Source organism: Pongo pygmaeus, chromosome 7, assembly GCF_028885625.2.
Source record: "Pongo pygmaeus isolate AG05252 chromosome 7, NHGRI_mPonPyg2-v2.0_pri, whole genome shotgun sequence".
Lineage (NCBI taxonomy): Eukaryota > Metazoa > Chordata > Mammalia > Primates > Hominidae > Pongo > Pongo pygmaeus.
The window spans coordinates 7,770,246-7,784,946 of NC_072380.2; the positions used below are offsets into that span (position 1 = coordinate 7,770,246).

The following is a 14,701-nucleotide window of genomic DNA, read 5'->3' on the forward strand; positions in this document are numbered from 1 at the left end:
AAAGACAACAATCAGAAGGAAAAAACATTTTAAAAACGGAAAACAACTAGTTTGGGTAAAAGGATGAAGCAGTGGGTATTTTCATACACTGATTATGAGGGTGTGTATTGATACAGCATTTATGGAGAGCAATCTCTAAATGCTAAAATCTTGAAATGTTAAATGTGTCTTCTCTTGATTGGAAGTGTACCTTCCATATCTTCCCAAGAGAAATGCTTGCATCTAGACACACAGAAATATGTACAAGAATGCTCATGCAGAATTTAGTAGCGAAAATTATAAACAACCTAAATGTTAATTGACAAGGGAGTGGTTAAATATAGTATTTTATTGTTGCTTTTATATCTTTCCTTTAGTTTTTTTCTTTCTTTCTTATATCTGATGTTTCCTTAGATAAATTATATTATAGCACAGTATAACAATGCTCTGGAATACTATGTACCAGTCAGAGAGAATAAGAAAAGTCTTTATACCAGAATGAAAAGATTCCCCAAATATGTAAGTTCTTAAAAATTGCAAAATGTATATGGATTATACCATGTAAGCAACAAAAGGGAAAAAGCACATATATGTGTGTGTGTATGTGTGTATATATATCTCGAGAGAGAGAGAGAGAGAGCTGGAAGGAGTATACACTAAAATGACAGTGGTGGTCATCTTTAAATGGAAGGACTAGAATTGAAGGTGGGAAAAGTATCTTTTGCTTTCTGTGCATTATCTGAATTATTCTGCAATGGAAGTAAGTTTCTGTATTACTTATGAATTTATAAACACTTTTTGATTTTTTAAAATCAGCAAGAGTAGAATCCAGTCACTGTAGATACTATGATCTAAACAAAGGCCAAGAAAGAAAATAAATGCCTTGTTTTCTGTGGCAACTGTGATGCAGCCTGATTCCCATTCTCCAGATGGGGTGGAGAGGGACACAGGAGCAGAGGCAGGCGGGAAGAAGGCAGCCCCAATGCCAGGATATCCTGGAAAAATAGCTACCACTGCAAAGAACTTGGGGTGGGGGGGGGGGTGGCTGGAAGTGTTCCTCAGTGTTAAATTCAGGAAAGGGTTTAATTTGAGTCAACATTGTGTCTTTATCAATGGTGAAACTGAGGCCTGGACTGAGAAAAATGAGGTAGAGTATCACACCCAAAGTAAAAATTAATTTCTGCAAGTCTACAATTATTTCTCTTTCTCTCTGTGTAAGTGGAGGAGGAGAGGGAAATTCAATTTGTAGACACCAGTGAGTGTTCATTCCTCCTCCCAAGGAGAAATTCTGGCAAAGTTCTTGAATGTGAGCAGACCCACAGATACTGAGTGCCAGCACAATCCAAAATCTAACTCTATGAGGAGAGAGGGGAACCAGGAAGCCTAGAACCAGAAGCTGAAGACTAAAGCTCCCAGTGCCTACTGAACCACCCCGTCCCAAATCTCCTTGTGAAGATGGCAAGTTTATTCAGAAGGGGGCTGCCAAGGTTAAACAGAGCTATTGAAGAAGAAATCATCCCTCACCCCTCCACCACAGGCCCAAAGAAGAAATATAAGAGGATCCTCTGGAAAATGAGATTGAATTTTGCTCTTGTGGCCACAAGGAATAGAACCAGCATCAAGGGTACATAATGTAATAGTTCTTTCAATTAGTGTGTGTGAATAGATAAACTCCATCTTTGTATGAACATATTTTTGGTTTTTTGGGTTTATTTTCCCCCCCGTTATTCTCAAGCTGTACCCAGTTTCGTTGGGTACAAAATTCCAGGTCACCAGTCATTTTCCTTCAATACTTATTCCATTGTATTCTGGTTTTTTATAACTGTTTAAATGTCTATTGACCATCAGAATGCTGTGCCTTGGCATGCTAATCCATTCTTTCTCTCTAGTTGCTTTAGAAATTTTCCCCCTATCTTTGGTATTCTACAATGCATACGGAAATCAATTTTTTAAAACCTTTTTAGGACTTGTGTTTCCTGAATCTAAGGATATCTGTCCTTCAACATTTCTGAAAAGCTCTCAAGTATTATCGTTTCAAATATTGCCTTTCCCTAATTCTTTGCATTTCCCCCTTTTGCCTTAGTTTAAGTTCCTATGAAAGCAGAACCTGAAAGGAAGACTTGAGTTAATTTTAGAGGTGGTCACAGTGAACAGAAGAGATGGAATCAGAAGAGTAAAACAGAAAATCCAATAAAGCTGTATTATGAGCTGGCTACCACTGAGATTCCCTGGGGTTCAGTCCTGCTGAGGATTCTTTGAATAAATTAATAGAGAATGACTTAAATTATCTCACCAAAGGACAGTTGAGTTGATACATTTATCTACTTATTCTCATCCCTCATTAGTTGAGGGCTGCTGCCAGCTGTGTCTACACCTTCAAATGTCTGAACTATTTGTGCATAAGCTAAATGGGCTTTTGCAGTGTTGGGAAAAGCCCAGAGTCAGAAGAACAGAGAGACACTGTGGTCTGCTGTTGGGAAGGGATGCTGGCATTGCCCATGAAATGTGCATGAAATGTTGGCACTGAACTACGGCTGCACAAAATCAGATAGGTCAAGCAAATTAGCACAATGCATGACCAGCATCATCTTCAAATTTATAGTGAAACTTCTCATTTGATCTTTCATATCTCTTGGCTTCATTTCTATATTTTTCATTGCTTTTTAGCTCTGAGCCTCAAATGTGGCAGTTTCCTCAGCTCTCTATTCTTATTTGTTGATTTTCTATTTAGCTGTATGTAAATAGCTCATCTTTCTCATAATAGCATTTTCTTATAGTTTCATCTCTCACATGTTTATTTGTTTGCTTTCAGATTGTACCATTATCTCAGTATCTTTGGCAGTAATCCTGGTATTCATGGTGTCTACTGACTATCATGGCAGGCTATTTTTCTATGTGTTTTGTGATGTATTTTCAGTGTGGATTTATTGAACTTTAATTTACTGAACTTTAATTTATTGAACTTTAATTTATTAATTTATTGAACTCTAGTTTACTGAACTTATTTTCAGTGAGGATTTACCACCCCACTCCCTGCCATTCTATTGTAGAAATTTGTTGAACTATTAATTTATTGAACTTTAATTTACTGAACTTTTTTCAGTGAGGATTTACTTATTCATTTTTTCACTTATTTCAGTGAGGACTTGCCACCCCACTCCCTGCCATTCTATTGTAGAAATTCTGCACACTGGGAAGAGAATCATGTACTTTACTATTTGATTCTTCCAGATGCTCCATGAAGGGTATCATAAACTTGGGATCATTTTTGTCTATTGTGATAAAATACACATAACATAAATTGACCATTTTAAACATTTGTAAGTGTACAGTTCAGTGGCATCAAGTATATTTGCATTATTGGACAACCATCACCACCATCCATTTCCACAACTTTTTCATCATCCCAAACTGAAACTCTGTGCACATGAAACACTAACTCCCCATTCCACTCTTTCCCAGCCCTGATAACCACAATTCTACCTTCTGTCTCTATTAATTTGACTTCTTTAGGTACCTCATATAAGCAGAATTATACAGTATTTGTCCTTCTGCATCTGGCTTCTTTCACTTGGCATAATGTCCTCAAGGTTCATCCGTGTTATGGTATGTATCAGAATTTCCTTTCTTTTTTAAGGCAGAATAATATTCCATTGTACGTATATTCCACGTTTAGTCTGTCCATTCATCCATGGATGGATATTTGAGTTGTTTGGACCAATGTTTAAGTGAATTTCTCAGCTTAGATTTTGGTTTATTACATGAGAGAGATTTTTTTTCCCCACAGAGAGCCTAAGCAACTGAAGTCTCCCTCACCAGCAAGCAGGATTTGTCTGGTCTCCCATTCACTGAGCAGGCAGCTTTTCAAGGGTCCTGACTTTTGCACAAATCTCAGATCCAGCTCCCCTTTCTAAGGCCTCATCACCTGTCCCTGTGAGCATGCATCAGAATGTGCCCCACCCAGGCTCCGGCTCCCCCACATCGGCTCTCACACTTGCCACTCTACCTTTCTTTTTGTTTTTTGTTTTGTTTGTTTGTTTGTTTGGAAACAGAGTCTCACTCTGTCGCCCAGGCTGGAGTGCAGTGGCATGATCTCCACTCACTGCAAGCTCCACCTCCTGGGTTCACGCCATTCTCCTGCCTCAGCCTCTCCCAGTAGCTAGGATTACAGGTGCATGACACCACGCCTGGCTAATTTTTTGTATTTTTAGTAGAGAAAGGGTTTCACTGTGGTCTCGATCTCCTGACCTTGTGATCTGCCCACCTCGGCCTCCTAAAGTGCTGGGATTACAAGCGTGAGCGCCCACGCCCCACCGCCACTCTACCTTTCCATGTCCTCTTCATCTCTGGCATCTGGGACTCCTCTTTCTTGATTTGAAGAAATGGTTTTCAATCTTGGCTTATATTTACGCAACTGGGGACATTTTTTAAAAGCCCAAGACACAACCCAGACCGATTACATTCAAAGCTCTGGCATAAAAAGTGAGGTTTTAAAAATATATTATACGAATAATAGTACAATAGGTACCTGGATATGTAAAAACTCATAAAGTTATAACTTGAGCTATCAAAATATTGTGAGCCCTGCTCTAGTACTGCTGCCTGTGTTAGGTGCTTCTGGACTCTGGTTCTAACAGTGGGAGGTTGTGTTTGTGATCATTTCTAGGCACAACTTTAATCTGGAAATAAAATAGTCATTTTGGCTTTCTCTTTCAGCCTCCTACATGACAGTTTCCCAATTCTAAGACCATTCTGATATTCTATGCCACATCTTCCTATGGGATATGAACAATTTTTCAATAATAGCAAATAAATGAGTCTTCTCAGTGTATCTTCATCTTGTCACCGCTGCTGAAGAGCGTGATTCTCCTCTAGCCTATACATGAGCTTCGACTGCTGTTCAGTTACTCCAGTAAACTCCAGGATACTTATTAATGATGATAACAGCAGCCAACAAGTATTAAGAACTTTTGCTATTAAACTGCCCTGCTACCATTGGGACCAAGAATCTGGACCACAAATTTTCCATTTTTATTTTTTATTTTCCCTCCATAAATGTTAGTATACAATATATAACGAATATAAAATGTATACAATGTAATAAATATATAGTGTAATAAATATATACTGTATAATATTACTCTTAATATAAACTATATATTTATTATGAACTATTATAAACATAGAGATAAGCACAGAAAAACAGACCTCAGTAGGACCACATGAAGGATTTAATAGATGTCAATACTTTGGCACACTGGTATCGGATGTTTTGAAAGAGAAAGCAAGTTGTGGCCAGGTATGGTGGCTCACGCCTGTGATCCCAGCATTTCGGGAAGCCAAGGTGGGAAGATTGCTTGAGACCAGGACTACCCTGGGCAACATAGTGAGACTCCCATCTCTACCAATAAATCAGTGAAAAAAGAAATGGTTACAGATAAAACTAAAACCCTTACCACTCCTTCACCCCTACCCAACCCAAAGGTAACTACTATCTTGAAGTTATGTTTACTATTTCCAAGCGCATTTGTCCTCTTTCTACGTGTGCATATATTCATAAATAGCCTACGATGCATGTAAATTTTCTACATAAATTCGATTGTGTTGGAATGACGGAGTGACTGAATGGCTGCCTGCTCACGTGCAGCGCCTGCTTGCTCCAGTAGATGTCACTCGGGTCCCAGTCGGTGAGGGCACAGCTGTTCTGTTCTCAGCAGCGAGTTTGGGATTCCCTCTGTGGTAGTGCTGACTCGCTTTGCAGTCTGAAACTGTTCACCTGCAAAATGCAGTAGCTTTATTTTTCAAAATGTAAAGTAACATCGGAAACAATGACACCTCGAATGATTTCAGTTGTGACTGGGTGCGGTGGCTCACGCCTGTAATCCCAGCACTTTGGGAGGATGAGGCAGGTGGATCACTTGAGGCCAAGAGTTCGAGATCAGCCTGGGCAACATAGCAAGATCCGCATCTCCAGCAAAAATACAAAAATTAGCCAGTCTCATAACCCCGAATCAAAATAAATAAATAAAAATTTAAAAATAAAATTAAAAAAAATTAACTAAAAGAATGATTTCTTTACCTAGAGAGAAAGCTCAAGAGAATGCAATCACAGGGCAGAGGACGGAGAGCTGCGTTCATGTCCCTCTTGCTCAGCCGAGCAGCAGACAGGGCTTCAGCTGGCCAGGACCCTCCCTGCCTCAGTGCTCTCCTCTGAGAATGGGAGAGTTGGACTGATTCAGGGGTGGCAAATCCTCCCATGTCACATGCCGCCTCTTGTCCACTGACAGTGGCTCCCTGGAGGCTGCTCTGGGCAGAGAAAGAAAAGGTTCAGTCCTGGACCAGCAATAGAGGGGCATGAGAGGGATGGGGCAGCATGCATGCTGCTAACCCAGGAGGCCAACTAAGGCCCTCCTAGCATAAAACCCACCTCCTGCCCTTCTCTGTGTGCTGGGGAGCAGCCCAGAGATTCAGACCCACGGCCAGGACCATGCTCCCATCTGGGTTGCACACAGATGTCATTATTTTGGAAGTGTTGTGGCTTACTTTCAGGCCCAGGAAGGCTTAGGAAGCTTGACTTCACAGGTGACAGACTCAGGACCAGGGAGCGCAGAGGCTGAGAAATATCCCTAGGTGCTGTGTGTGCTGTGATCAAGCTCTGGTCTTTCCCTCCTGAAACCGCCAGCAGATTAACCCTGGCCCCCAGGTCCATGGCAGAGCCTGAACACACATCCACAGCTTCCCCACTCACTCAAATTTGCCAACAGATCCAGCAAATTTGATGAAACAAAAACAAGTCCAGAGAAGTAAGTGCTGCCAGTTTGATACGGTTCCAGGATGCAGTCGTGGCCGGTGTCTTCCTTGGGAAATCTGTTGGTCCTAGTGACTGGCCTGGAGGCAGGGGCATGGACAAACTGGTCCCCAGGGCACACTCCAGAGGGCTGAGAGCCCCACTGGCTGAGCCAAAGGCACCAGCAGCCTCCCTGCCTGCTCCTCCTACTGGCCCCTCCCTGACCTGCCCTCTTGCTGGCCTCAGGGCCCCAGGGGAGGCCTAAAGAGGCCGTGGGAGTTTGGCTACCATTATCTGGCCCTTATCACCACTAACATTCAAGCTGACACTGAGCCCACTTAGTTCAATGACAAGGAGCCGACCTGGGGGTCACGCCTGTCTCCAGAGAGCCGGTGCTATCTCAGTGACCTGCGGAAACCTTGGCATGAGCTCATGTTTTCTGATGACAGAGGACCCCAGCCTATCACAGGCCCGCACCCCCACCCTCTGCATCTGGCATGAGCCCGGTGAAGGCTTTACCATTACTCACTGATATAGCAACACTGATAACCACAGCAGGCAGAAGTGTATTGATGAATTTCCATTCAGAAAAGCACCTACTCCGGCCCTGCCCATTGCCTGCATGTGTCCAATGTGGTGGACAGCCAGGCACAGGCAGAGCCATTCTTGGGCACAGCCCCAAAACATCACCACCCCCAACCCAGCCCCCGTTGTTCGGGAACTGGCCTCAAAATCTGGCCATAAACTACCCCAAGACTGGCCATAAACAAAATCTCTGCAGCACTGTGACATTTTCGTGATGGCCATGACACCCACGCTGGAAGGTTGTGGGTTTACCGGAATGAGAGCAAGGAACACCTGGCCCACCCAGGGCGGAAAACCGCTTAAAGGCGTTCTTAAACCACAAATGATAGGATGAGGGATCTGTGCCTTAAGTACATGTTCGTGCTACAGATAATGAGCCAGACCCATCCCTTTACTTTTGCCCATCCCTTTATTTTCCATAAGGAATACTTTTAGTTAATGTATAATCTATAGAAACAATGCTTATCACTGGCTTGCTGTCAATAAATACATGGGTAAATCTCTGTTCCAGGCTCTCAGCTCTGAAGGCTGTGAGACCCCTGATTTCCCACTCCACACTATATTTCTGTGTGGGTGTCTTTAATTCCTCTAGTGCCACTGGGTTAGGGTCTCCATGACCGAGCTGTTTTCGGCACCCCGTGAAGATATGATGTGTCCATATGCCGTTACAGGAATATGTATCCCGAGAATTCATGCTACACCGTACTTTCTCCTCACTTGGGAAAATGCTTTTAGGATAGAAACCTTGTTTGATATATTTGTATGTTCCGAAATTGTCCCCGGCCTCACCAGCACAGGCTGTTCTACATAAACGGGCTGGGTTGAATTGAATTGAGCAGAGTTGACAGAACACAGGACCAGGAAGCATGTCACCCGAGCTGCTGGCCCTGCCATGGCTCCTGGTGGACCTGAGGGAGGTGAGTTTCCTCTCTATGGTCCAGGTGGAGTTACCTTCTATGGTCTTAAGATCTGTCTATTAAGAAGAGCACTTAGTGCATTTACATTTAATGTCATTACTGACATATTTGAGTTAAATCTACCACTACTTTTGTCATTTTCTTTTTTTAATTAATTAATTAATTTATTTATTTATTTATTTTTGAGATGGAGTCTCACTCTGTCACCAGGCTGGAGTGCAGTGGTGCGATCTCTCCTCTGCCTGCCAGGTTCAAGCGATTCTCCTGCCTCAGCCTCCCAAGTAGCTGGGACTACAAGTGTGCGCCACCATGCCCATCTTATATTTGTATTTTTAGTAGAGACGGAGTTTCACCATGTTGGCCAGGATGGTCTCGATCTCTTGACTTCGTGATCCACTTGCCTCAGCCTCCCAAAGTGCTGGGATTACAGGCTTGAGCCACTGTGCTCGCCTCTTTTGTAATTTTCTATTTGTCCTGACTGTTCTATGTTTGTTTTTCTCTCTCTTCTTACCATCGCTTTTTTTATTTTTTATTTATTTATTTTTTTGAGACAGAATCTTGCTCTGTTGCCTAAGGCTGTAGTGCAGTGGCATGATTACAGCTCACTATGGCCTCAACCTCCTGTGTTTAAGGAATTCTCCTGCCTCAGCCTCCTGCATAGCTAGAATTACAGGTGGAAGCGACTACACCCAGCCAATTTTAAAATTTTTTGTTGAGATGGTTTCACCATGTTGACCAGGCTGATCTCAAACTCCTGGGTTCAAACAGTCCACCTGCCTCAGCCTCCCAAAGTGCTGAGATTACAGGCATGAGCCACCACACCTGGCTCTTCGTCACTTTATTTAATGTTATCATTCCATTCTTTCCCTCTACTAATTTGAAAAGTATATGCACTATTTTATCATGATTAGTCTAGCAATTAAACATACAGAGTTAACTTCTCATCAAAGTATAAAATTGAGTGCTATTGACTGTGAGTGGTGGCACTTGCCTGTAATCCCAACATATTGGGAGGCCAAGGTGGGAGGATCATTCTATCTCAGGAGATCGACACCAGCCTGGGTAGCATACCAAGACCTCATCTCTACTCAAAATAAAAAGTTAAATAAATAAATAAGTAAAAATTAAAAATTAGTAGAGTGTGGTGGTAGTGCACATGGGTGGTCCCAGCTACTATGGAGACTGAGGCAGAAAAATCACTTGAGCCTGAAAGGTTGAGGCTGCATTGGGCCGTGATCATGCCACTGCACTATGGCCTGAGTGACGGAGCCAAACTCTGTCTCAAGAAAAAATAAGTTGGGCTCATTGGCTTACATCTGTAATCCTAGCAATTTTTGAGGCCAAGGTGGGCGGATCATCTGAGGTCAATTCAAGACCAGCCTGGCCAACATAGTGAAACCCCATCTCTACTAAAAATACAAAAATTAGTCAGGTGTGGTGGCATGCACCTGTAATCCCAGCTACTCAGGAGGCTGAGGAAGGAGAATCACTGGAACCCAGGAGGTGGAGGCTACAGTGAACCAAGATTGTGCCATTTGACTCCAGCCTGGGTGACAGAGCAAGACTGTGTCTCAAAAAAATAAATAAATAAAATAAAAGGAAAGAAAGAAAGAAAGAATTTGATTACCTTCGGAATTCTATTATTAATTTTGTCTGGCTACTTTAAGATTTTTTTCTTTGTCTTTGGTTTTCTCCAGCTTTATTAAGATGTGTGGAAGTATGTTTTATTTATTCAGGTAGCAATTTATTCTATTAGACTTGAGTTGTGGATTTGGGCCTTTTATCAGTTCTAGAAAATAATTAACTATTATCACTTCAATTATTGCCTCTATTCTGTTCTCTCTTCTGGGATTCAACTAAACTGATTCTGTCTTCTATATATCTTATCCTTTCTTCTCTGTTTTCCATTGTCTCATTTCTTCATGTCGCATTCTGGTTAATTTCTTCTGGATAACTTCCTACTCACTAATTCTTTCTTTAATTGTGTCCAATCTGCTGTTACACCCATTCATTACTGAACTTTTAATTTTCAGTTATTGTATTTTTCATTTGCACAAGTTCTTTTTGCTTCCTTTTAAAATCTGCTGTGTTTCAAAGTCATTGAAAGAGAAGGAAAAAAAATTCTGGTATATTGCTCTTGAAAGTTTCCTGCAGATATTTCCTAGCTTCTTCTATATTTCCTTAAGTATGCTAATTATATTTTTGGTGGGTTTTATTTTTGTATGTGTCAGTGGGAGGGTCCCACTCTGACTATTCCAGCAGTCAAAGCATTTGTAGATCTGATTCTCTTGCCTGTTCTTTCTCCTTGTTCTCCTCACAGTATCTTATTTTCTTTTGGTGTCAGGTTACCTTTCATTGTGTGCTGCTCATTCCACTAAAAATATATTTATAGTAATCATTTCAGGTCCAGGATGACACTACCTTGCTCCAAAAACTATTTTGCTTGCCTCTGCAGGGTGCCTAGAGGCTCCCAGTAATATCAGTAATATCGCCCTCTCACCCTCCAGATATTAGGAACAGTATCACAGAAGGGGGTGTACTGGGAGTAATAGCATTCTCTTCTTCCGTGAATATGAGGAGCAATACCACCGGGTGGATGTACACCCACTGCAATATTGGGAGTAACGTCATACTCCACCCCCTGGAGATTATATTCGGATCAATATCACTGGGTGGGTGTACACCTACTGTGATATTGAATGTAATATCATGCTATCTCCCTCCCTGGACATTAGAAACATTATCACAGGTGGGTGTACACCCACTGAGGTATCAGGCGTAGTATTAGTATTCATTATTACTCATTTATTACTCACATGAATATGAATTACCAATATTAATATTTAGAAATAATTGCTAATAAAAAGTTTTCAGTTGCTAATATTAATTTTTAGGCGCTAATATTACTGTTTTCTAATGAATAAGATCAGTATCAGTTGTTAATATGAGGCATTATTAATCATTAATATCAATGATTTATTGTTACTGTTAGTATAACTATTTAATATTCAACATCATTATTATCGGCATTGATTTTAAAAATTATATTATCAGTTATTAATATTGATAATTCTTAGTGTCAGCTAATAATTGATATTAATTGCAATAAGTAATATTGCAACATTCCTCACAATATTGCAGAAAATGTACACACCCCCCTGTGATGTTGTTCCTAATAGCCAGGGATAGAAGATGACATTACTCCAAATATCACACTGGGTGTACATCCCTTCTGTGATCTTGTTGCTCATATACAGGCGGGGAGAGGATGGTATTAATCCCAATAATCCAGAAGGTGTTACAAACAACATCACAGTGCATGTCCACCCATGGTGTACACGCACTTTGATGTTAGGAATAATATCTCCCTAGGATATTATGAATAACACCACAGGGTGTACAGAAACTGTGATATTAGAGGTAATATCCCTCTAGAATCTTAAGAATCATGTCATCACAGGGTGTACACCCACTGTCATACTGGGAGTAATATCTCTCTAGGATAGTACAAATAATATCACAGAGTGCACACTCAATGTGATATTAGGAGAAATATCTTTCTGGGATATTAAAAATTAGATCACAGAGTGTACACACATGGTGTACATCCACTTTGATATTAGGAGTAATATCTTCCTAGGACATTACAAAGAACATCACAGAGTGTACACCCACTGGAATATTAGGAGTCATATCTCCCTAGGTTATTACAAATAATATCAGAGGGTGTGCACCCACTGCGATATTAGGAGTAATATCTTCCTAGGGTATTACGAATAATTTCATAGTGTGTACACACGTGGTGTACACTCACTGTGATATTAGGAGTAATATCGACCCAGTATATAACAAATAGCATCACAGGGTGTACACCCACTTTGCTATTAGCTGTAATATTTTTCTAAGTTGTTACAAATAATATCACAAGGTGTACAAACATGGTGTACACTCACTGTGATAGTAGGAGTCGTGTCTCCATAATACATTTTGAACAATATCACAGGGTGTACACCCACTGTATTATTAGGAGTAATATCTCTGTAGGATATTACAATTAATATCACAGGGTGTACACCCACTGTGATGTTAGGAGCAATATCTTTCTAGGATATTGCAAATAATATCACAGTGTGTTCGCCCACTCTGATGTCAGGAGCAATATCTCCCTAGGATATCAAAACTAGGATCACAGGGTGTGAAATCCCTGCCTTCCAGGTTCTAAGGGATTCTCCTGTTTCAGCCTCCCGAGTAGCTAGGGTTACCCACCACCACGCCCGACTAATTGTTCTTTTTTTTTTTTCACTAGAGACGGGGTTTCACCATGTTGGCCAGGCTGCTCTTGAACTCCTGACTTCAGGTGATCCATCAGCCTCGGCCTCCCAAAGTGCCGGGATTACAGGTGTGAGCCATGGCGCTCGGCCAAGAGTTATATATTCAATTAATTTGGAGACACAGCTCCCACATTTGACTGTGCATGGTCTTTTATGAAGAAAGGATGGCTATAAATGTGAAAAGTAACTGGCATGCTGAAAGGTCTTCCGATTAAGAGCTATAAGGTTCGATTTCACTTTTAGATAATGCGGTCCAAGCTCTTGTATCAACCTTATACATATTCTACATCAAAGGAATTTGTCGCAAGGTGTCAGAATACAACAGAGTCTATTTCACTGCTTCTTAATTTCTTTCAATTAGACTGAGATCTTTTTCTTAAAGAGAGAAGAGCATCTTCATAGCATATTATTTTTTCTGAAAAGAGTAGGCCATATTTTACTGAGATCACAGATTTCTTATATATTAAGTTTTGGTCTTCTAACATTCTTCAGTGGATTTTCTTTAAAGTAGTATGTACAGAAAGAGTTGAATAGCAAAAAAGTAAATCATGTTGTAATTCTGAGATTTTTGGGTTTGTCACAACTGAGAAATATTGCTGACGGTGTATGGTCCTCAAGTGTGAAAATGTTCCTTGTGAATTGCTTGCATCCAAAATATACACACAGCATTAAGGGCTGGTTTTTATCTTTTATTTTTCCAATCCTCTTTTCTTCTCAAGGTGTCCAAGTCACACAGAGCCACGGAATCTCACAGGTGTCTGAGAATTCCTCCTCCTGGGGCTCTCAGAGGATCCAGTACTGCAGCCCATCCTCCCTGGGCTGTCCCTGTCCATGTACCTGGTCACGGTGCTGAGGAACCTGCTCATCATCCTGGCTGTCAGCTCTGACTCCCAACTCCACACCCCCATGTGCTTCTTCCTCTCCAACCTCTCCTGGGCTGACATCGCTTTCACTTCGGCCATGGTTCCTGAGATGATTGTGGACATGCAGTCACATAGCAGAGTCATCTCTTATGTGGGCTTCCTGACACAGATGTCTTCCTTTGTCCTTTTCACATGTATAGAAGACATGCTCCTGACTCTGATGGCCTATGACCGATTTGTGGTCATCTGTCAGCCCCTGCACTATCCAGTCATCATGAATCCTCACTTCGGTGTCTTCTTCGTTTTGGTGTCCTTTTTCCTTAGCCTGTTGGATTCCCAGCTGCACAGTTGGATTGTGTTACGATTCACCCTTTTCAAGAATGTGGAAATCTCCAATTTTGTCTGTGAGCCATCTCAACTTCTCAACCTTGCCTGTTCTGACAGCGTCATCAATAGCATATTCATATATTTAGATAGTACTATGTTTGGTTTTCTTTCCATTTCAGAGATCCTTTTGTCTTACTCTAACATTGTCCCCTCCATTCTAAGAATGTCATCGTCAGATGGGAAGTCTAAAGCCTTCTCCACCTGTGCCTCTAACCTGGCAGTTTTCTGCTTATTTTATGGAACAGGCATTGGCATGTACCTCACTTCAGCTGTGTCACCACCCCCTAGGAGTGGTGTGGTGGCATCAGTGATGTACACTGTGGTCACCCCCATGCTGAACCCTCTCATCTACTGCCTGAGAAACAGCGACATTCAAAGCGCCCTGTGGAGGCTGCGCAGCAGAACAGTCGAATCTCATGATCTGTTCCATCCTTTTTCTTGTGTGGGTAAGAAAGGGCAGCCACATTAAATCTCTACATCTGCAAATCCTTCCCCTTAGTCACATTATTTTTGTGGCTTGATAGCTTTTCTTCCTTTCCGCATTTCCTATGTGAGTATTGTTTTCTTCGTTATACCTTTAACTGGAATGTGTGAGTATTCTGGGATCCTTTGTTTAGCAGAAACCTCATGACTGAATCCTCTATACCTAGGCGGCCTCCTTTAGTTTCTGAGCAATAACCCTGTCCTCCAGGTGGAATCACAACCATCTTTGTATATACATGAAGTACTCACTTCATTTTCGAATTCCCTGAAAATTGACTTTATGGAAGCAATGTACAGCAGGTCCTCCAACACCACTGGTGCATTCAAAGATGTGTAGTTATAATGTTGGTGAGGAATAAGTGGTTTCAC

General features: G+C 41.4%; 1 protein-coding gene across 1 annotated transcript; it reads left to right on the plus strand.

The window, feature by feature from the left end:
• The first annotated feature begins 13,322 nt into the window (after positions 1-13,322).
• On the plus strand, positions 13,323-14,318 carry LOC129043015 (olfactory receptor 7E24-like). Its single transcript, XM_054499479.1, has one exon. It carries the CDS (start codon positions 13,431-13,433, stop codon positions 14,316-14,318), a length of 888 nt encoding a protein of 295 aa, XP_054355454.1. The 5' UTR covers positions 13,323-13,430.
• Positions 14,319-14,701: the final 383 nt, after the last annotated feature.

Coding starts and splice junctions, on each gene's coding strand:
- LOC129043015 (XM_054499479.1), top strand. CDS start 13,431: ATGTACCTGGTCACGGTGCTGAGGAACCTGCTCATCATCCTGGCTGTC.